At 33.1% G+C, this 22,531-nt stretch overlaps 2 protein-coding genes across 7 annotated transcripts in view; one reads left to right on the forward strand and one right to left on the reverse strand.

Annotated features, from left to right (window-relative positions):
* Nucleotides 1-22,531, forward strand: part of LOC129758526 (uncharacterized) — a 421,682-nt gene that overhangs the window by 169,496 nt on the left and 229,655 nt on the right. The window lies entirely within an intron of this gene.
* Nucleotides 7,388-22,531, reverse strand: part of LOC129758525 (HIV Tat-specific factor 1) — a 329,990-nt gene continuing 314,846 nt past the window's right edge. The window contains exons 4-5 of the mRNA XM_055756039.1: nt 18,412-18,735; nt 7,388-7,926 (exon numbers count right to left, since the gene is read on the reverse strand). Coding sequence (XP_055612014.1) covers nt 7,614-7,926; nt 18,412-18,735 — 637 coding nt within the window. The 3' untranslated portion in view covers nt 7,388-7,613. The remainder of the gene's footprint in view (nt 7,927-18,411; nt 18,736-22,531) is intronic.

A 22,531-nucleotide genomic window follows, 5' to 3' on the forward strand; every position in this document is an offset into this window, starting at 1 on the left:
AAATGTGCTGTTATTTCATTCGCACGCAAAACTAATGTAATTAATTGGACATACAGAATCTCTAACGTGGCGCTAGAACGAGTATCCTCGTTTAAGGATCTTGGAGTCATTCTCGACGAAAAAATAACATTTCGTGAGCATTTGAACGGTCTTATATCGAAAGCCAACAGGAACTTGGGATTTATAACAAGACTATCGAAGGAGTTCAAGGACCCATACTGCCTTCGTTCGCTGTACTATTCGCTGGTTCGTTCCCACCTTGAAACAGCTTCAATTGTGTGGTGCCCTCATACAGCATACTGGTCTCAAAGAATCGAAGCAATTCAATCGAGATTTTTGAAGTATGCCCTACGATTTCTTCCATGGAACAACCCAAACGAGCTTCCAGACTACAAACACCGCTGCCTCCTTTTAGACATGGAAACACTCTACGAAAGGCGTGTGATAGCACGTGCTGTTTTTGTGAAAAAGCTGATCAATGCAGAAATCGACTGTCCAGCCTTGCTTAGACAGGTCGATATCAATGTACGCCCTCGTACTTTTAGGAGTTCGGAATTTCTTCGGATCAACTTTCAGCGGACCAACTACGGACAACAAGAGCCACTACGCGCTATGTTTAAGGTGTTCAATTGGTTCTACCAGTTAAACGATTTTCACACGTCCACAGAGACTTTCAAATCAAACATAAGAAAATCTCATCTATTACGCAGCTATACTCATGTAAATTGTTGATGTTTCTTATTGTATAGTTTTAAATTACCTTAGTTTGTTAAGAATTCATGTAGACTCAGAATGTCAGATGAAATAATAATAATAATAATAATAATAATTATTTCGTCTATAAGCTGAAATTTTGGGTTAATTTGAATTGATTAATATTTAATCTTTCTGAGATATTTTAGTTTACAATATTAGAAAAACTTTGTTTTCGAAAGTATTTCTAGTAAATTAGAAATCGACGTATCTCTATATGAAAATTCAATAAGTTTAACACAGTTCGGTTGTAAAATTTTGTCATTTTTTCAATGTAGATGCTAAATATAGATAAAATCCGGTTTTCCAGCTCCCAGCGTTTGTTAGTTTCTATTCAGTTATAATAATGTTTAGAATAAAAGAAATAATAGTTTAAGGAATTATTAATTGTGGCAAAAATTTTACGAAAATAAATTAAACATACTGCAACTGGCAACTTTGCCACCGTCCAAAAAGTAAACAAACCGGGAAAAATTCGAAAAGTTTTTCGCGATTTAAACCATTTTCACCACCTCATTCGGCATCAACACCGAGCGCAAATGATGCGGGACATTAATGGAAATCTTTGGAACTCTTCAAAAAGTGTGCCACCCTCACCGAAAAAAAAAGAAAAATGCAAGTAGATTTTTTTCCATACAAAGTTTTACCAAAAAGAACCAATTTGATCAGCGCTACCTGTTAGTGAATAGTGAACTAGGGTGTCAAAAATCATACGCCATTGTTGGTAAAGAGGAACCTCATGATAAGCGATCCATTGGAATCGAAAAGTTTGGCAAAAAAATTCTTGTTTGGCAAGCTATCTGGTCTTGCGAAGAAAAAAGTTCGCCATATTTCACAACAGGTACCGGTGGTGAAAATTATCGTAGGAATGCATCGAAAAACGCCTTGTTCCTCTTTAGTGTCATCATACAAGCCCACCATTGTTCTGACCTGACCTTGCTTCCGCAAACTATGCTTCAGCTACTCTCAAATTACTGAAATCCAATAGATATATGTTTTGTTTAGAAAGAGGACAATCCGATTGCTGGGCAATCATCAAGCGCAACCTTCGGGATAATGGTAGAGAAGCACAGTCCATCGACGAGTTCAAGAAAATGTGGACAAAAGCCAGCCGAAAAGTCAAACCGGAAACTGTAAAGAGGCTTATGAGGGGAGTTCGAGGAAAAGTGCATCAATTTTATTGTTGAAAACTTTTGGGTAATTTCTCAATGTCTTCTTGTTCTGGATTAGTTTTGCAATGTTTTACAGAAAACTCTGTCATTTGGTCAATAAATGAATAGGATATCGTCAAAACAAAGTGTCCGTTTTATAAAATGAACACTCCTTATGTAAATACATTTTTCTAGGCTAGTTAAATTAAAGAAATCAAAAAAAGTGTTAAGCTTTATGAAAACACTCAGGCATTGATTTTGTTAATAACATGGTTATTTTTTTTTTAATAAAGACACTTTACCATCGTTGTGGTATTCGTGTCTGCTTAGTGACATTTTAGTAACATTTATTGAATATAAGAATTTTCATTCATTGAATTAGGAAGCGTTCATCGATACAATATATCATTTAATTGTTTTTTTAAATATTTGTCTATTCAATAAATCATCATCAATTATATCTTAACGCTTACGGTTATCATGTTTAAAGAAAAAATCCATCGAGGATTTTATAATGTTTTAGTTAATTTTCGATGCGAATCCCCGCTTTTTGGATTTAGAGAGTATGACGGTATTATAGAAACCATTCCCGACCTTAAAAACGGCTACACATCAAATTTAATGTTGATCGGTTCAGTAGTTTCCGAAAATTGATTGAATTGTTTCATATTTTCATTAACTTTGTATGGGAGCACCCCCTCCCTTAATTTGGTGCAGTAGTTTCCGAAAAGTGTTCAAATTGAGTCATATTTTAATTGATTTTGTATTGGAGCCCCCCCCCCCCCTCCTTTAAGTCGGAGCGGCTTGAAAGCATTTTAGAAACCGACCCGAAAAACACTTACATACCATATTTCAAATTGATTGCTTCAGTAGTTTTCGTATTTAGTATTGAGAACAGACAGACAGACAGAAAAACATTAATTTTTTTATAAATAAAGAAGAGTGTTCTCATTATTTAAATGGAAAAAGTCTTTCAATAAAACATATCCTATAATACAATCAAAACCCCTTTTTGCCAAATCAAAAAATTATCTAATCATCTTAGAACCCAATTTACCATTTTTTGACAAAATTTGTTCAAAAACTGTCCGAATGAAATCATGTTTTTTGAAAATTTTGTATAGGAGCCCCCTTTACAAAAAACGGTAAATGCTTAGAAATCTTTACAAAAATCTCATGATATCAAGAATTTTAAAATGTGCCAAATTTGATCAAAATCGTACGAAAATTGTTCAAGTTCTGATATATTTTACATCGAATATGTAAGAACATAATAATAAGTCCCAATTATTGACATTTAGTACTAGAAATGCCATTTTTTAAATAAAGATTAAAATAATAAATAATGGATTTTAAAGAGAAAAGCTTTTTGAATTTACTTAAATTAGCAAATAATTACCTTATTCTTTTCAACCACAAAATATTTAGAGAGAGAAGAAAAAAATTATTTTTGCGGTTCAAATCAGATCCATTTTCTACTCTCGCAAACTGGTTTCGAATAATTTATTCAGTCTGCAAAGCCTCAATTATCTAAGACGGTTTACGTCTTTAATTAGCAATATGAAAACCAATAAAAATTTTAATATATTTACAGATTAATTTTTGCTTGAAGATAAAGAACAAGTTCTTCGATCAATAAAAATTCTTAAACAATATATTTCAAAATCAGAATCCTGTGAATAATTTTTTTAAATTAAAATATATATTTTTCAAAGAGCGTATCTTCCAAATGAATCCAAATTTTTTTTTTATATTTATGATTTCTGCTGGTTTGTGTTTCTAAACTTACTCTGATTAAATATAAAATACAAATTTTGAAGCTAGAAGAAAAACTATGAGACTGCGATCTCCTGCAATTTGAATCCTAAATAAAATACTCACATTCATATGTTTATCTTGATTATAAAACTAAACTTCGATCTGAGCCTGAGTCGTAATTTTCTATTTAAATTCCGGATCTGAATCCTGACTTTTCAATCTGATTTCAAAATCTGAATTTCGAATCTGACTCCAAATTTCTAACCAAAGTTTCAGATAATAATTTCTTTTAATTATGAACCAACAAGCAAAATTTGTATCGAAACCCATAACCAAGAATCACTTATTTGAATTCTGAATTTTCGCCTTTTAATATGAATTTTTTCTTCAGTTATTTATTCGAAATTCATTTTGTTAATCTAGATAAAATTGGTAATGATGAAACTCTTTCGGATTTTTCAATTATGGATTACCATGAAACTTTCTTAAGTTGCAATTCTACAACTGAATTAAAAGTTAAAATATTGTTATAGTTGTTATTTTTTCACATGTCGAAATTATGAGTATGGAACATGGAGGATGCATCTAGTTGAGGTTTCAATTGCAAAACCAAGATCCGAATCAGGTTTTTCCCAATGATGATCTAAACTGGATTTCAATAAGAAAAAAAAACTTAATAAAGAATCCTAAATCTAATCACCGACATCAAAGTTCAATGTTCAAATAATACGTAACGCAATTATGCAGCATTTTCGACCGCCCTTCCCCCCTTCTTAGAAACACATTCGTCTTAGAGTTTCTAATAAAAATCCACAAAGCGGAACAATCTGTTATACACCTACGGCCAATCCACCCCTCCCCCCCCCCCTCTCCCCTAAAAGCGTTACGTAATATTTGAATGGTCCTTGATAAGCACATTTAGATCTACCAAATCTAGAATTGTTCAAACCTACCTAAAAATCATGAAGAAAGGAACTTAAAAAAAAAATTTTAATCTAAGCACATCAGTCAATTTTTAATCATATTTTAAGTTTCTTAAAAATCGTTCAAGTTAATTTTTATGAAATTTGCTAAAAAACGTGGGACGCAAAATACGTAATTATATTTAATCCTCAAACACTTGATTTCAACATTACTGACAGCTCACACATAATGTAAACATAGTGACAAGGTGTCGTCTTATCACTCTTAAAGTTATGTTGCAGTTCAAATGCAGGAACCTGTAGACAAATTAAGTAAGCATCGGACTTGCGTCCTTCATTTTTCTTTTCGAAGTAATCTCTGTTCCATGTAAACATGCATTGCAGAAAATATTACGGCCAGGCCAACCATGTGTAAAATATCGCAAAAGGTACTGGAACACGGGAAAGAATAAAGCGTGTATTTTCCGGCGAAACGCTTCATACAGATTTTTTTTTATTAAATATAAAATTAGAAATGCAATAAAAAATATGAAAATGTAACAAGGTTCAATCTTACCAGATAAGTTGTCAACATTTTCCACTGAGTCAGATCCGCGTGTCTTTAATTGACAGGAGCAGGGCTGATGCTGGGATCTATTGCAAGCGAAATTTTTGAAGCCAATCTGCCTCTTCTCGCATATTTCCGGTGAATTAAATAACCACTAAGTTGAGTCGATTTGAGGTCATTTTTGAATTTCTCAAACCCTGAGCTCTAAAATGCTTCGTTTTTGCTCAAAACTCATCCATGATTTTTTGCATGGGTATGGTATAATGGGTATGGGTATGGTTTAAATTCAATTGACATCACTGCTATTGTCTCGCGAAGTTTTGCATGTAATTTAGTCATGCAGTACCCAACAGTGATGTCAATTGAATTTATTGTTTTTCAATGTCCAAAGACATTCCTCCGTTGAACACCTTCTAAGTTTTTTTGTCTAATAAGATACAAAGTTACGGTCTGGGACAAAGTTGTTCAGTGGAAAATTTCCTGTAAGGAATTTATAAATGGGCACTAAAACTACTAGCATGCTTAGTTCCATGAAAGAAACAAAAATTATGTTGATTTTTCAGTACAAAGTATATTCAATTTTCCATACAAACCTAAAAGTTCAAATTTACTCATATAAACGTTACTTAAAAATTTTGCAAAAATCATGGATGAGTTTTGAATGAAAATGATGCTTTTTAGACCCCAGGATTTGAGAAATTCAAAAATGACCCCAAATCGACTTAGTCTACTGTACAGGTCTCTCACATACAAACGGCCAGAATCATATTTTGGACAAAATGTATGAAATGGTTAAAAGAAAACTAAAAAATCATTGTGTGATAAATTATGCGTGTTTTCTAAATTGTCCCTCACTGTTCGTTAGAACACTAGCTGTAAAACGGTATCAAGTTCCTTCCATCACATATTTTTGAACATTCCCAAATAGAGAGATGGCAATGAACTTTGAGCAAAAAGTCTCACTTACACCCTGCGCTTATGATTTTAATTACCTCTTTTTAACAAAGCGGACTAAATTACAAATTGATGAAAGATAGCTGCCGACTGAGTATATAAATTTTGTAAGTTATTGATATGATCTCTTAACGGCGAATAGGCTGTCGTTTGCCAAAAGATTTGACTAAAAAAAAGGCTATGACCTTTAAATTGTTTTCCTAGTTCGAAATAATGACTGCTTACGTGCTGTTTTTGGTATGTTTCAACTGTTAATGTAATTTATTACCTTGGTAACAACATTTCCTTACGTTAATATATATGTACAAAACCTTCACTATTCACCTAATTATCGAATGGTTTATGAGACACCTATACTGTGCCGTCAAGCCGTTAATTTATTAGGATTCTCACGTCTAATGTAAACTCGACTCCCACCACGAGCCAGACTTAGTTCCGCTCTTGCCATGACGGATGAGCTCATAAGCGAAATAAATGGGGCAAAACGTGGACACCAGGCTTAGCGCCATCATTATATATAACGGGTAGTTACTTACTTATGCTCTGAATGGGATGAGGGATGAGGGAAAAAATGGATCCCTCAAAAAAACTGAAGACGAGTATGATGAGGGATGTTGGCAGAAAAAGCATTCAACGAAACGAGAAGGATAAAAAAATGCTACGGATGCTACGCCAGATACGCAAACATAAACCAGGGAGAAGATAATAAAGTGTTTAACGTCAGGATTAAAGAACCACTGCTAAGCTAAGTATGTACTGGTTTGATAAGGGCTTTTTTTAAGATTGATTCTCATGGTTGTCAATTGGATTAGAGGGGAAAAATATTGTCAACATGAAAGTGGAATGAGGTTTCAATAACTTGATCTCAAAGTTACTACACGTGCCGAGTAAAGCAGAATAACCGTGAGAGATTGAGAATAGACAAATATGCATAATTTATTTGGTCTCCGAATTGAATTTACTCTACTTTCATCCTAGATCGTTCGATTAACCCCGGGTTTAATTAACAATAAAAATCTGCTCCTGTATGTTGTCTATGTTTCGACTGGTTGTTTTTGCTTGTTCTATCAGCATCAGAAAGCAAACAGGTGCCCCTTCCCATGTTTAACGGCACATTTGGTAGATTCGTCAAATTGAAAAGATCGTAAACCTATTTCGCGCCACGGCAAGTGGCAAATTCCTATTTCTTCTAATAATGTTTACGACTCAACTATGTACCGCGCGATAATAGATATATGAGATACTCTGAACCTGCACGTGGAGGCTTTCTTTTTCGCTCTTGTCTTATTCAGCTTTGGCGCTTCTGTTTTGACCTTAGTCATCTTTATTTCAATCGTTGGTTGTTTTAGAAGAAGAAAAATGCGAGATACCTACCTCTGCTCTCTGTTCAATGAAGGCCAAACACAATCATTTCCCAGCTCGTGGCGATTATGATGGAACCCCACTAAATGTCTCACTTTTGTCGTCGGCAAACAACAAACAGAACCAGATACAAATCATATCGGAGAAGGAGCTAGATAGAAACATCTACCCTTCATCTGCCGGTGACGGTTCGGATTCAACCGGTTCTCCGAGCAGGGGTTCAGCAGTTGTCTTTTGAGCTTCTCCCGGCTCCTCACTTCCGGTTTCCGCTTCCGGGGGCTCCGTTTCCTTGTCATCTTTGTCCTCGGCCTTCCGATCGGAAGTCAATTCTGCGGATGATGGAGCAGTAGCTTGCTTGGGATTCACAGCAGTTTCCGATTGTGATTTTCGTTTGTTGTCTTCCGGTTCGTCTCCACTTTCCAGGTACTGGGCCCAGTTGCCCAGTCGATTGTTGACGTCGGCTTCGGTTTCCTCGATTCTGAAATAAAAAGAAAATTTTAGTGTGCGATTTAACAAATGATCATTTTAATAATAATTTAATTGGTAAACTTTGATAGTAGGGAAATACCATATTCAACTTTAAATTGAAAAGGCCCATCGGAGTATTGCATTAAAAGTAGTCATGCAATGCCTCACTAGAAACCCAGCAGTGATGTCAATTGAATTTATGGTTTTTCAATGCTAAAAGACATGACTCCATTCAACATCCAATATCCTTTTTGTCCAATAAGATACGAAGTTACGGTCTTCGACAAAGTTGTTCAGCAGAAAAATTCTCTTAAGAAGGCATGGTTCCACAGATGAAAAAGAAATTAAGTTGATTTTCAGTACAAAATATTCAACTTTTCCATACAAACCTTAAAGTTTACTCATGTAAACATTACTTAAAAATTCAAATCATGGATGATTTATGAACAAAAACGAAACTTTTTAGACCTCAGGGTTTGAAAAATTATATAACAAGAGTCGTTCGATTCGATGCCTTTTGGGTCATCAAGCATCAGTGTAAAAATTTAGATGATTTAGTTGATTCCTGAGTTAGCGCTACGCGTTTCAATTTTGTATGGAAATTTCTATGGAAGAAGAAATTTGTGCACATTAAATATTTCATAAATTTAAAATAAGCTTGAAGTGAAGTTGGTCTTTGATTTTTGGATTCTGCTATTCTTAAGCTTCATTTTTTGTAACATGACAAGCAGCTAAGCATTTCATGAAAAAAGTTTAACCGTTTCAAAATAAAACAAAAATCTGAACCCATTGAAAAGTATTTAAAAATAGCTTTGCTTTCTAGAGGCTTTAATAATTTCATGAAATGTTTTTGCAAAGGTAATATAAAAAAACTCCCTGGCTGTGCAAATCCAGTGTTTTGAGATTTTCTATTCTCATCAAACGGTTACACAGCTTTCAAATGAGCAGTCAAAAACGCTAAAATGAAATAAAAATAACTTAGAAAACAATAATTTTCTATAACATCGAATACCTTTTCTTGGGTTCAAGTTAGGTTTGTGCTTTATTCACATGAATTGCACTACAAGAATGAAACAAAATATTGATCTTCCCTAGTAATATTTTTTGGAACTTTCAGTACATCTCTGGCAATTTTGAAATAAAAAACTTTGTTTTCCCAAACCTACAAATTTCCATACCAACTTAAAACTCGTTACGCTAATTCAGGACTGGATGGATCGCTTCCTAAATTTTTATTGCTATTTCTGGCAGCTAAAATTTATGAATTTGGAATTACTAATCAAAGCGGTGTATTCAACATGTATAAGAACAGTAGCTAAACTTTATAAATGTAAGAATTGAATCCTAAACTTAAGATAGAGACTTTAAAATTAATGTATGGTTACTTTCCAGAATTTTTCCACAAGGACATAAAACTTGATTGATTGATTGTTTGATTAGAGAGACTTTAAACTTGAAAGTTCATTCATCTCTGACACAAAACTTATTTTATCCGTTTGTATTGAAATGTAAATAATTTTTTCATTATTTCCTCTTTAAGATTTTTAATATTTAGGGCCGGATGAAGCCATTAAGGATCAAGGGGCCTCAGGGCAATTTTTCTCGCGAGGCCTTAGCTTTAATAATTTATCGCTTGGTATGTGCTTGATGTTTCCCTCATGAAAATGAGGAAGTGACGTAAAGATTTCCGACTAAGAATCCAAAATAATAGAAATTAAATTATAATTCTATAGAGATCCAGATATAAGAGTTCAAGAGATCAAAATAAAAAAAAAAAAACCTAAAAACGGATTTTATTCAATACCAAAATTCTGTGTCACAAATTGAAATTATAATTTCAAATCAAGATTTGAGAAACAAATTACAAATGAATTACAAAATTGAGTCTCAAAGTTCAATAAGAGTCAAAATTTATCAAATGATTATTTCGATTTCATTTCTTTCAAATACAAAAAAATAATGTTTTGTTTGTGTTGAAAATTTAAAAATATTATGATGATTACAATTTTAAATTATGAATTTTAAAGAAAAATTAAAACAAAAATCTATAAAAAAAAGTTTTTTTTTGAGAAAACGAACACACACATAAAGGATCTCAGTTAAACTTAGTGCATCTTTGAAGAGATCAAATTTATTCTTAAGACTAAAGCATACATCTTTCAAGAATATGATGGCTTGCATCTTACTAATGCTAACACAACTAGCCCACAGAAATAGTATTATGTTTACCGTAGCCGAGACTCGATCTCATGACCTCTGGCTTATACAGGGTGGCCAGCGAGTTTCCATTTTCCAATTCCCGGTTTCATCCCGATTTTCCCTATTGAGATTTTTTGACTTTTCCGGTTTAAGAATACACAAATAAACTTTTTTTGCCAAAACAGAAGACAATTTTATAAAAAAATGATTGTAAAAATGTGAGAGAGACAACAATTTTGCACTTTCTAAAGACAACTTCTTTAATTTTATGATTTGGGTTCATGTGATACTTCAAAAATTTCAAGTTGAAGTTCCGATTAAAAGTTAGTTTATTTTTCCTCTTCTCATACTGAAATTAAATATTGGCCTCTACCTGATGAGTTCTGAAATTTGAAATGTAAGCATTAACGATAAATTTTGGGTTGAATTACTCATCCATAAATAAAAATTTCTTTTTTTTTCAATTTGGATTCATAATTCGATTTTTTTTATTTCTAATGCTATGCTCAAGTTTGATGTCAGCTGCTTTTGATTGATATTCTAAATTAAATTTTTCCTCTGCAAATTTTTAAATCCACTGAATTTAAAGCACTCGTTTACTTTATCTGGTTGAATACTGAATCGGATTTCTGGTTTGATAAATTTTAAATATTTTATTTTAGAATGATTCTCAAAGAGCCCAAGTTATTAGTGCTAGATTCTAGAATTTGCATTAAATCTTAATAATGAGTCTGAATTTTCAAGTGACCCTTGAAATTTATATCTCAATGCGAACTTAAAATTGAAAATCCAAATCCAAATTTATTTTTCAAATTTGTTTTTTTTTTGTATTAAAATCTTTATGTAGGTTCATGAATACCAAATTTTTTAAAGTCATTTTGTAAGTTATACACTTATGATCTGTACTTTTAAAAAAAAATACATAAAGAATGCGCAAAATTATAACGAAATCACACAAAAACTGTGCATCACACCTTATGTGCATTTATCAATAAACCACATAACATGGTCGCCACTAAACTTTATTTTTTCTCCCACATTTTCCCTGCAAGATTCTTTTTACTTGTATTTTTTTTTCTTAACCATTTAAGATAAGTTTCTTGAGGTATTGTTTAAATAAAATCAAATCTTGAAGTATGGTTATGATAATAATGTGTACTTAATATTGTGTTTTTTGATAAAAGGTACCTTTGCTAAAACCAATTCTAAACAACCTTAAAAAAGTAAATTCTTAAGAGAAATTTGCAAGTAAGTATTCAATTTGTTTTTCACAAAAACTTTGATAATGAGACTTTTGTTAAACTTTGCTTTTCATAGAATAAGTTGACCTACTGGTGACTTAGAACTGAGTTAATCGATAACTGAATTCATATAAGTCTCATTGAGTTCTATTAATATTTTTATTTGTATACCAAATTTATTTGACTTTTTGGTCGAACACTCCAAAATTATTCCCCGTTCTTTGAAATATTTTTGTAACATTTCTGCTCATTTTTTCAAGTTTCGATTCATCATAACATATTTTGCTTGGGAAAAGAGCATCTGATGAAGTTTTGAATATCATTGATTCTGAACCAGTGTATAATGATCCCAGTCATTAAAACGATTTTATGCATAAACTTTGGTTTTCTAGATGTGAATTCAGTAAAAAAAAGTCCGACACACATCATAAAAGTCGATAAATTATCTAAACTATTAATTTTTTCACTTTTTTTTCATTCAGATGTTTATCTGAGATCATTATCAAAGAAAGATTGGAAAAAAATGAAGTTCATACATTTTTATAAAGTTTATTCATTTTAATTATATTTTTTATTATTCACTGCACAATATCTGTGAACCAAACAATAAATAGTTTATGCTAGAGAAATTTTTTAACAACTTTTTAATTCATACATATAAAAAAAATTGAAACTGCAACATTTCAAAGTTCAGAGCGCTGAGCTCAAAAATCTCGATTTTGAAAGAAATCTCGAAGTTTTTCTGCATTTTCCCTATGAAATTTAAATCCAGAGATTTCCGCGCTTCTGAGAAAAAAAAGTCTTGATGAATTGAAGAACTTAAAAATTTAACAGATTTGTGCATGGAGAAAACGATCCATAAAGAATTTTCTCAGTTTTGATTCCGAATTCCCGGCTTTTTTCCCGGTTCGCTGGCCACCCTGCATAAGAAAAAAAAAAAACGCTGTCCTTTAGGCTACGGTCGGCGGCGTTGCTTTTGAAAACATGAATAAGGAATGGAACTTGAATGTTTAAAACACAAAATCACAAATATGGAAAAATATAAGATAAAGAAAATAGATATTTTCTTGTTCAGAGAATCACTCAATGAAATTCGAAATTCACATATGAGAGTATTGCATTGATGAAATAATTTTGAAATGGTCTATTAAAAAATGATTTGTCGAATTCAGGAAATTGACTATAGTACAGAATAATTACAAAAAAAATCTGCATTAAATGCTTGGGTTAAATCAGTTGGAAAAGTTCGAGAAATTCGAAAAACGAACACAGTATTGTCGATTTTCAAATTTAAGCAACAACAGTAAACTTCTTCATATTTGATTTTTCTCAATTAATTTTCGGAAAAAAAGAATAAAAATTTACAAACAAAAACAAAATTTGGATAATGATCGAAATAATAAAATTAATTTTGTATTGTTCATATTCATTCTTTTTCATGAGTCGATATTTGAAATAGAGATATTATAAAATAAATATTCATACTTACAATTTAAAAAATCAGCATTCCAGATTTCCCGGGTTTATTAATTTTATTCCCAGCAGAGCTCGAAAAATCTTAAAATTTCGAAGGGTTTTAAAATTCAGTCATATCCGACATTTTCCCGGATATCGGCCGGATAAAATTTTGGACTGTTAATTATAATGCCTTTTAGTAGATTTTAGTAAACATAAATTTATCCATAAATTGCATATTTCTCATACACTATATATCTATTTGTATTTGAGTTAGACATTTGTACTTTATAAAATGGGAGATGATTTTTTTTATTTTACCTATTCTGTAAATAATTTTTTTTTTCAATTTTCGTCAAATTTAGTAAGAAGTTACTCTAACCGCCGTAAAAGTCGTAATTTTGTTTTAAAATGTGAAGAAAATATTTCATAATCAAAACATAATGCTTGTTTCCCTGGAAACTTCTAAAATATATTCTTTAATCAATTAATAATAGATAGTGATGTAGTATTTATTGTTGGGTAGACATTCCAGATTCCCTTGATTTATTCGGACTTTTTCGGGCGTGTCCGGATTTTCAAAGTGTGTTGGACAAGTGAACCTAATTACGGTCTGGCCCAACAGAAAATTCAAATTGGGCTCAATTTATTTTAATAGCTGCATTTGAATTGTTTTTTAAGAGTTTTCGAATAAAAAAATAATTAAAATTTGAGGTGATTTTCGAACTTCCTTATCTATGATTTTTCGTCACGGCTCAGATTTTTGCAACGATTAGAAATAAATTTCATCAAAGTTTTCTAACTTATTGCAAATTTTTAAAAAAGTTGTACCATATTAAGCACATTGGATTTTTTCACGAAATAGTGAGTTTTATAGGGAGAAGTCTCTTATTGCACTTCACTAATTTAAAGCGATAAATTGTTGTTTTGAAGCAAAAAAAAGACACAGTACCTACCATGCGAAAAAAAATAGTAGATTTATTTTTAATTTCTGTCATATCTAACTCTTGAACTCTATTTAAATCACTCGAAAATTATAATATAACCTTTTTTACATTTCGAAGTCTGCAACAAAGAGTCAAAAAATAACTTTAATTTGGTTCTTTTTATAAATGATTTTAATGAGTGTTATGACATGCGGTACTTGGAAAAATTACAAATAACTTTTTAATTTCTTATCTCATTATCAGAATTTGTCCTGATTTTCGAGAGGCCTGATTGTCATGGTTTTTCAAAATCTCTCAAGTTGTCCTGATTTTTTAAAATTGGTCTCAAAAATGTCCTGAATTGTCCTGATTTTCATAAAAACTTCTTAAATATTATCGAATTTGTAGTTAAACTTTGAAAAAATCGAATATATCTGTAATATGATAGTTAAACCCATTTAACAGATAGTAATCTTCGGTTCAGATGATATTTAAATCTTATTTTTCGATATGAAATGAATGCCAGCCAAGAAGTTATTTATTTCTGTTGCATAAATTAAAACGTTTACAGCACCTTATTGCGCCTTTTTTATGCAATATAAGAATAAGAGCTGCTTATTTTTTCCATGAATCAAATGGTGTCCTGAAAAATCCTGATTTTTAGATTCACGATGTCCTGATTTTTGACGAAACCACCTGGCACCCCTGATTCTCACCCAGATCATGATGAATCTAGATATGGTGGTATCACTTTGGCAAAAAGTAAACGAGGATTGGATGCGGCGGTGGGGGCGAAACGCAGCCGAAATTTGACAGCTGGCTGTTCTCTGGGCTGCTGGCTGTCTGGGATGCCAGGTGCTCTGATTTTTGTAAAACACGGAGTTTTGCCAATCATCTATATATTGCTCAGATAAAGATTTCGCCATAATTTTTGCAAATATTATCCATAGAAGCGAAAACATTCTTCCGGCTGAGTTCCGGCTGGTAAGCAAAGCTGGAAAACGTTTAACCAATAGACGACGGTGCCAATTTTATCGGTTGCAGTGATTAACATTAATTATCCATTACTTATAACAGATTTATGCTTATTCAACACTATTTTCTTCCCAGAGCTGTCTGGAAGCAGCAGAAAGTCATCGAATCGGATGGTAACATGCCGAGGTATAACATTCCATCGTCCAAGAAGCAGCTGGCCTTCCTGCAGGAACATCTGATCTTCATCGAGATGAAACAGCTGCTTCAGGAGGACCCCCGTCTGTTGGCATCGCTGCTCCAGAAGATCCATTCGAGTAATCCGGATCTGATGGGTATCATTTGGGAAAACCAAATGGAGTTTTTGGCCTTTTTGAACGAGGGAACCGGTGGCAGTGTCTTAGTGCATGATGTAGCCTCACTGCCACTTCGATGGTGAACACCCTGAGTCCGACCTTGATGCCATCGATCGGACAAGCAACGTCCGGTCTAGGATTATGGTTGTTTGGTGCACCCTTAAAAGATCGTTCTTATTATCAAGGTTAATTACAGCTATTTCGGAGCATCCGAAAAGTGCGGAGTGTATTGAAACAAAGGAAATAGACTAAAACCCAATTTGATTTCAAATCTTTTGATCTTTGGTCTACGACATGCACGCACAGACGTACATATACTATTTTGCTTTGATTTTGTATCTCAAACACCTGGCATCCCTGGACCCCCTTTTTCGTAAACACTTCAGACAGCTGTCAAAACTTTTTTCGATATGGCTGAACGTGCGATTTGACATGTGAGACCACCATACCAGATTCATCATGACCCAGATCGTCATCTGGTTAGATCAGATTATACACTACTATTTAGCTAAATAAGTGCCTACTACAGCTCCTCTTTCGTCGTGACCTCACCTTGATTTTTGACATGGGTTGTCAATTCTTCGCTGAGGTCACACGCTTGTGCATCTGACGTAGGATTTTAACCGTCATATTTCCATAGGACTCACACGTATTACACAGAAAAAATTTTTGACTATCACCTGTCACTGAAACTGCAACCTTTAAAATAAATCAACCCGTAATTAACAAAACCTGTAATTTTAAATTGTTTCCCTTGAAAGTTAACGAGTTTTTATTATTACAGCAAATGTCTTGTAAAAAAGTTGTATCTACACTAAAAATTAAATGTCACGTTATTTGTTTTTCGACCTGTAAAGTTACGGTGAATGTCCTGCTCCTTTTTGTTACACACAGAAAAAAAATCTGAGCTTTATATTTCATGTAAAGTTTGATTTCATGTAAAATTCAGTCATATGTGTTGTATATTATAGAGCAGCCCTGAAAAAAAAACATGCGTTTCTCATTCGGATCAATTTGTTGTATTTTTACATGACTTTTGCTTGAAACGATGTTTGGAATCAAAAACGCAGTCGCACACAGGGTGTGTCTAAATATTTGCTGATTTTTATAAAAATAAAAAGGGAAATTCTTTTAAAACTGGGCACAACATATGTAAATTATGCTGTATTGCCTTTTTGGAAAAAAATCAAAATAATATATTACTCGATAAAATTTCATAAACTTTTTTGAATTCAAGTGATATTTTGTTCAAAGCTACAGTTCACAGTATAGAATTAAATTTTTTTAATATAAGAATAACTCTAACCGATATGGTTGATATGAAATCTTACAATTAAAAATGAATGGCACAAAAATAAGTCATACTTATGGTTAAAACTTAAATACTTCAAATAAAAATATTGCAGAATAAGTCAACAATATTCTCAATTCTTTGTTACCAAAATTTCAGCACAAGAAAGCTTGTTTTTCTTTTATTATTGAATTTAAGTATTAACTTTTAAATTAAAATAAAATCAGGTTCCTATATTTTCAAACAAGTGAATCGTTAGGAATTGTTTAATATCCAAACAAATAAATATCAAGATTCATTACCCCTTCCACACATTCCATCATTTTGCAAAGAATATTTTAGTGTACAACGAACAAATAACAAGTAACATTATTCAAAAAACATACTGGATAAACTTCGTGCTATGTTTTGGAAAAGAAATGAAAAACAAAATGTTTTCAAAATCATCCATCCAGTATTAAATTAACGGAACTACAAAAAATTCAGATACACCCTGTAACAGAATCGTTTCACAAACAAACACCGAACGGCCGACTGGAGAAGCAAGTTCGATTTGATGCGCCAAAAATGCCGTTTGAAATCTGGGGCTCGTGGATTTCGGTTGTGTAAACCATTATGAATATCTATCTAACCATTGGCATGATTTGTTACAAGGCTGATGGTTAGAAGTTGATAAAACAATAATTCAAAAACTAAAAAGGAATAATGAGCCGGAACGGTTTCATTGTTATGGTCATGTAAATTCACAATGTCAATTTTTTTCGATTCGGGAATTTACATTACGTCATAAGTCATGTAAATTTAGTAGAAATAACTTGTTCCATTTATTTGCAGGTTATAACATGTAATTATTTAATACTGTGCAGGACTTTTGCGTAATTTTACAGGATATAATTTTTGCTGTGTACCGGGCTGCGTCTCAACTGAAGGGAGCTAGTTTACCGAATTCAAATCATGTTCACGCTCACGTCACCCAAAAGTTTATTTAACGCTCTGATCATTCATCTGCCGGACTAATGGATCCGCGGCATCCATTCTTGTGAAGGTTTTGACTTCTTTGATCTTCTTATGACAACTTTTCTCTGTTATCCACGTGAGTCGTCCACCGAATAAGCCTTTAAAAAGAACAGCACCAATTTTCACTTTACCCAGGGGTGGAAAACAGAAGAAAAACACAAAAAAGGCGCTCAAATGTCAAATTGATCTGATTAAATCGCCGACCAGTGAGCAGGCATCAAATTTTGTTTCATTAGAATGACAATTCTTAAAACTTTTTTTAAGTCTTTGAGAAAGTTTTGCATTGGATAAGTTTACAAGTTTCACCAAACTGAGCATACCTTATTTATGAAACAACAGCTTTGTTGATTTTGTTTGGTTCCGGCACGAATTTTCATCATAAACGATTACAAATCTTTTCAAAATGTGCTCATTTTTTGTCGAAAAGTAAAAAATGCTGCAGCTAAATTTCTATTTGCCTGAACTTTACAAGTTCATTTGTATCAAACGACGGGAACAAAAAAATTTCTCAGTTCTGAAGAACCTTCAAAGCTGCCTTCAAATCCGATTTCTTTGACCGATTTGGGCATCTAACCAGAGCGACAAGATCTACGGATTTCTCCGTAAATCTACGGATTTTGTTCACTTCTAAGGATGAACGGATCGATGATCGAAGTTTTTCAGTATATCCTACTAATTTTCAACGGATTATCGAAAAAATTTTAGGGATTCTACGAATAATCGAAAATTTAAACTTACGACCAAAATATAAGGTCATCAAGTCTCATTCAACCAAAATTGGTAGGTTTTTCGTTTCGTTTTATAAAATCTACGAATTTGAGCGGCTTAGAATCTGGCTACGCTGCATCTAACACCTGCAGCGACGGTTGTCGTAGCCTCTCAAAGAGACATACCCGGTTGTAACTCCAGGAAGTAAGCCCAATGACTGTTTAAAATAGGTTTATAATTTAATGTTCTCAAACTACTAAAACATCTGTATTTAAAATGAATACCTGATCATTTATGAATTCCTTAAAAATATAACCTAACTTCACTCACCTGTACTTAGTTTTTCCGTCCCAAATGTCCGCGGCCAGCTTCCGCTGCCCGAAGAAGCGCCCATTCAGCAGCTTCACCACCAGATCCGCCTCCTCCGGGTCACTCATCGTCACCTGGGCAATCCCGTCCGGGTGCCGATCGAAGATCACCACCCGCCGGCAGGTGCCGCACTTGTTGCACTCCTCCCGCAGATCGTTCTGGTACTCCAGCAACAGATGGACCTCCCGATCGAACAGGGCCGGCTCAAAAAGGTTCCGCACGATGACGATGCGCTCGTGTTTGGAACGTTCACCGCGCATCTTTTCCGGGCGCCAATCGAACAACCTGAGGGGCAAAACCAAAACAAAACATCAATCAGCAGCATGAATGAGGAGAAATTTTTGAAGGGTCTCATTAAAAACACCCGTCGAAGTCGAAGAACAATCAAGCTTCCGAAAATCGTTGAGGAGGGCCGGTCTCCTAAAAAAAAATCCAGTTAAGTGGGTAGTTGCAGGCAATAATATTATGTTTTTAGTTTTCGTTTGTTTTCATTCACCGGTTGATTATTGTTTCGAGCATAACGAGATGGAGGTTCAAGATGAGGTACTAAATCAGTCGAGGATGGGGTACTTGAAAGTTCCCTCCTTTTCGAGATGGTCTATGAGATTTGCTACTTCGGAACTTTCAAACCCTCTCCGTAGAAGGTGTCACACTGTGTGATTTAAGTGCCAAACCCACACATTTTGCAGTAGACTCCGGGTAATTGAAGTCACTTCTATTTTGATCGACGGTACGAAATTACCATCAAGCTATCTATCGTCAAACAGCCTCATTCACAGAAGTCAAGTCTCGTGATCATGATGGGAGAGTCTCCAAAAGTGTCAGCAGCATGAAGTGTCGTTTACCTAAGACATTTGTGCTAATTAAACTACGGGCTGACGCCCGACGATGCGATGGTTTACGATCGTTAATGGATAAGCTTAATGGAATTGCGTGGATCGACCAGAGCCGGTAATGAGAAATTAAAACGGTGCGATTGGGTAAATTGTTGGCAGATTATGAACAGTCCATCTTTCTCGGATGATTGAGAATTATCGCTGTTGAGCACCATATGACATCTGTTGTGATCTTTAAGACAAATTATACACAGTCGTTTGCCATAAATTTTTTTCACAAGTTTTACAAGTTAGACTTTTCGATCTTAATGATTTGATTAATATAACTTTAAGTTTATAACACGTTACTAGACCGAGAAGATTTGGGATCATTTTTGAATTTCTCAAACCCTTGGGTCGAGAAAGCTTTGTTGTGGTTTAAAACTCTTCCATGATTTTTTGCAGAATTTTAAAGTAATGTCTACAAGAGTAAATTTGAACATTTAGGTTTGTAGGGGAAAATTGAATATTTTGTACTGAAAAATCAACATCATTTTTGTTCCTTCTGTGGAACCTAGCCTTGTTATGGGAAAATTTTCCTCTGAACAATTTTGTCGAAGACCGTAACTTTGTATCTTGTTATACAAAAAAGCTATTAGGTGTTGAATGGGGGCATGTTCTTTGGCATTGAAAAACAATAAATTCAATAGACATCACTGCTGATAGCCTGGCGAGATATTGCATCGCTACTTTCCATGCAATATTTTGCGAAGCACTAGCAGTGATGTCAATTGAATTTATTGTTTTTCAATGCCAAAAGACATGCCCTGTTAAACAGCTAATAACTTTTTTGCTCAATATGATACGAAGTTACGGTCTTCGACAAAGTTGATCAGTAGAAAATGTACTTTAGAGAATTTACCATGAGCAGGCTCATGATGTTTGTGTTTAAAACAAAAATGACGTTGATTTTTCAGTACAAAATATTCATTTTTTTCATAAAAGTTCAAAGTTACTCATGTAAACGTTACTGTTCTGTAAAAAATCAGCAACAAAAATATGGATGAGTTTGGATCAAAACGAAGCTTTTTAGACAGGGTTTGCGAAATTCAAAAATGACCCCAAATCGACTCAGTCTAACGTTACAGCTCTCAGGGGAGCTTAAGCATCATCAAGCATTTTATTGACAATATTTATTTTTATTTTCAGGTAAGGATCTCGAATGTCAAATGCGTAAGTAAAACTTTATTTTACTACAAGAAAGATCGCGCCAGTCAACAAAACTTATGATTTTTTAATGGTTAGATATCTTATACACAATACATGTTAAAAAATTCGCAAAAATATGACTTTTCAAAAATGTTCAATCTAGACAAATCTATAAGCTTTTTATTTCAGGTTTTTAGAATAAGCGAAAAAAATTTTGCCATGGACAGTCAAATTATCTGGTAAAATTAACAGCCTTATAACTCATACAAAAAAATATTATCACTCCATTTTTGTTTTATTTGTAATTCATTCTCAGAACAATGAGGCCAAGTGGATTATTGGTATGCATGAGGGTGTCAGTTGTAAAAAATAATTGTTTTTCTAAGTGAAGTCATGATTATTTACAAAAAAAAAGGATTGACCGCTGTGTAGCGCTACAAGCACTTGACTATCAATTTTTTGGTTTGTTATGTCGACCAACTATCACAGAACTATCTATCAAAATTTGGCATATTTTTCTTAACCCTCATACGTCCCTATCCCTAAAATTTTTACCCGTTATGGTCCTTGGAGTGTCAATTTGACACTCCTGACTAAATTGTATCTCTCTTGTTTACCAACCGATTTTTATATTTTTTTTTAATTTTAGATGTTGACCACAAAAATTTAAAAAAGTGGAGTACCGAAAAGTACGGTCAATCAAAATTGATTAAGTCACACCAAATGAATTTTGAAAAAAAGGATTGAAAAGTTTACGTAACTTGGCACATTTTTGCATTCTTAGATTGTCAAAACACGAAACACAGAATTTCTGGATGATTTTTCATATGTCGCTGTTTTTTGTTGCTCAGATTTCCTTGAACTTAAATTCAACTTTACACTGGATTTTTAGTCTATTATTTCATGAATTCCGCAATAAATTTCTATTCACCGCAAGGCCATGCGAACGGGGAGGATGTTTAGAGATTTAATCCCCCCACCATGGAGATTTTGTTCAAGCTATTTTTTTCAGTTCAAGAAATGAATTTACCGTAGTAACGAGAAATTACTTCATCCGAAATGGTGTTTATAAATAAGTGTTAACAAACAGGTCGTACAATTTTCTCGCAATCCGGCGGAATCCTATATCACTCTAGGCCTAAGACATTTCATTGTGCGACAGTACATGACATTTACGATTTGAGACTAGTTTTTAATTGTCAGTTTCGATTTACAATTTAATACAAAACCCTATCTTGTCATTGAAATTGGTTGTTGTCAGAGAAGGGAATCCAAACAAGTTCATCCATTACGTTATTACTGATCACTTTGATAATAATAAAAAACTTTTATATCATAACAAATTGAATGCTGATATGAAATATTCTTAAGGAATCCAACCAATTTCAATATCAACTTCAAATTGTGTTTATTGTTCTTCTAAATTCTCAACTCGACATTCAAAGGATTTTACATAAGGCCACAAAATACATATTTTATTTAGGTACATAGAATTCAAGAGCAAAATTTTATTAATTATGGTGTCTTTTGAAAATAAGTATACATTATTTTAAAAAATTCTAGAATAAAACTTCAAAATATACAACAACTAGCTGATTTTACCCGGCCTTGCTCGGGTTCGCATAAAATATAAATCAAAATGAGTCATTTGACTTTTCAAAATTTTGGTAGCTTTATATTCATCATAATTAAAAATTTGGCGCATGTTTAGCCATGTAAAGTTTGTTAGTCTTTTTACAGTTTTTTTAGATTATTCACTGTGTTTATCGTTTTCATATTTAAGAAAAACTTATAGGTGTGAGGTTTTAATTTAAAGACATTCAAAATAACTTCCCATGAATTATTATTCATCCTATCATGAAAAACATTTTTTTTCACCCACCATTTTCAAGGAAGCTTGAATGGATTTGGCCTTATTTTTTTTATCTTCAAATGATAATTTATCTTATATCTTTCCTTTCCCTCATCTAATAAAAATTTCTTTTGGAGTTCATCCCCCTTTTCAAAATGGACGATCTCCCTTTACAATGGTAAACCATTATAATGTTAAGAGAAAG

The sequence above is a fragment of the Uranotaenia lowii genome, chromosome 3 (genome assembly GCF_029784155.1).
Source record: "Uranotaenia lowii strain MFRU-FL chromosome 3, ASM2978415v1, whole genome shotgun sequence".
NCBI classification, from domain to species: Eukaryota; Metazoa; Arthropoda; class Insecta; order Diptera; family Culicidae; genus Uranotaenia; species Uranotaenia lowii.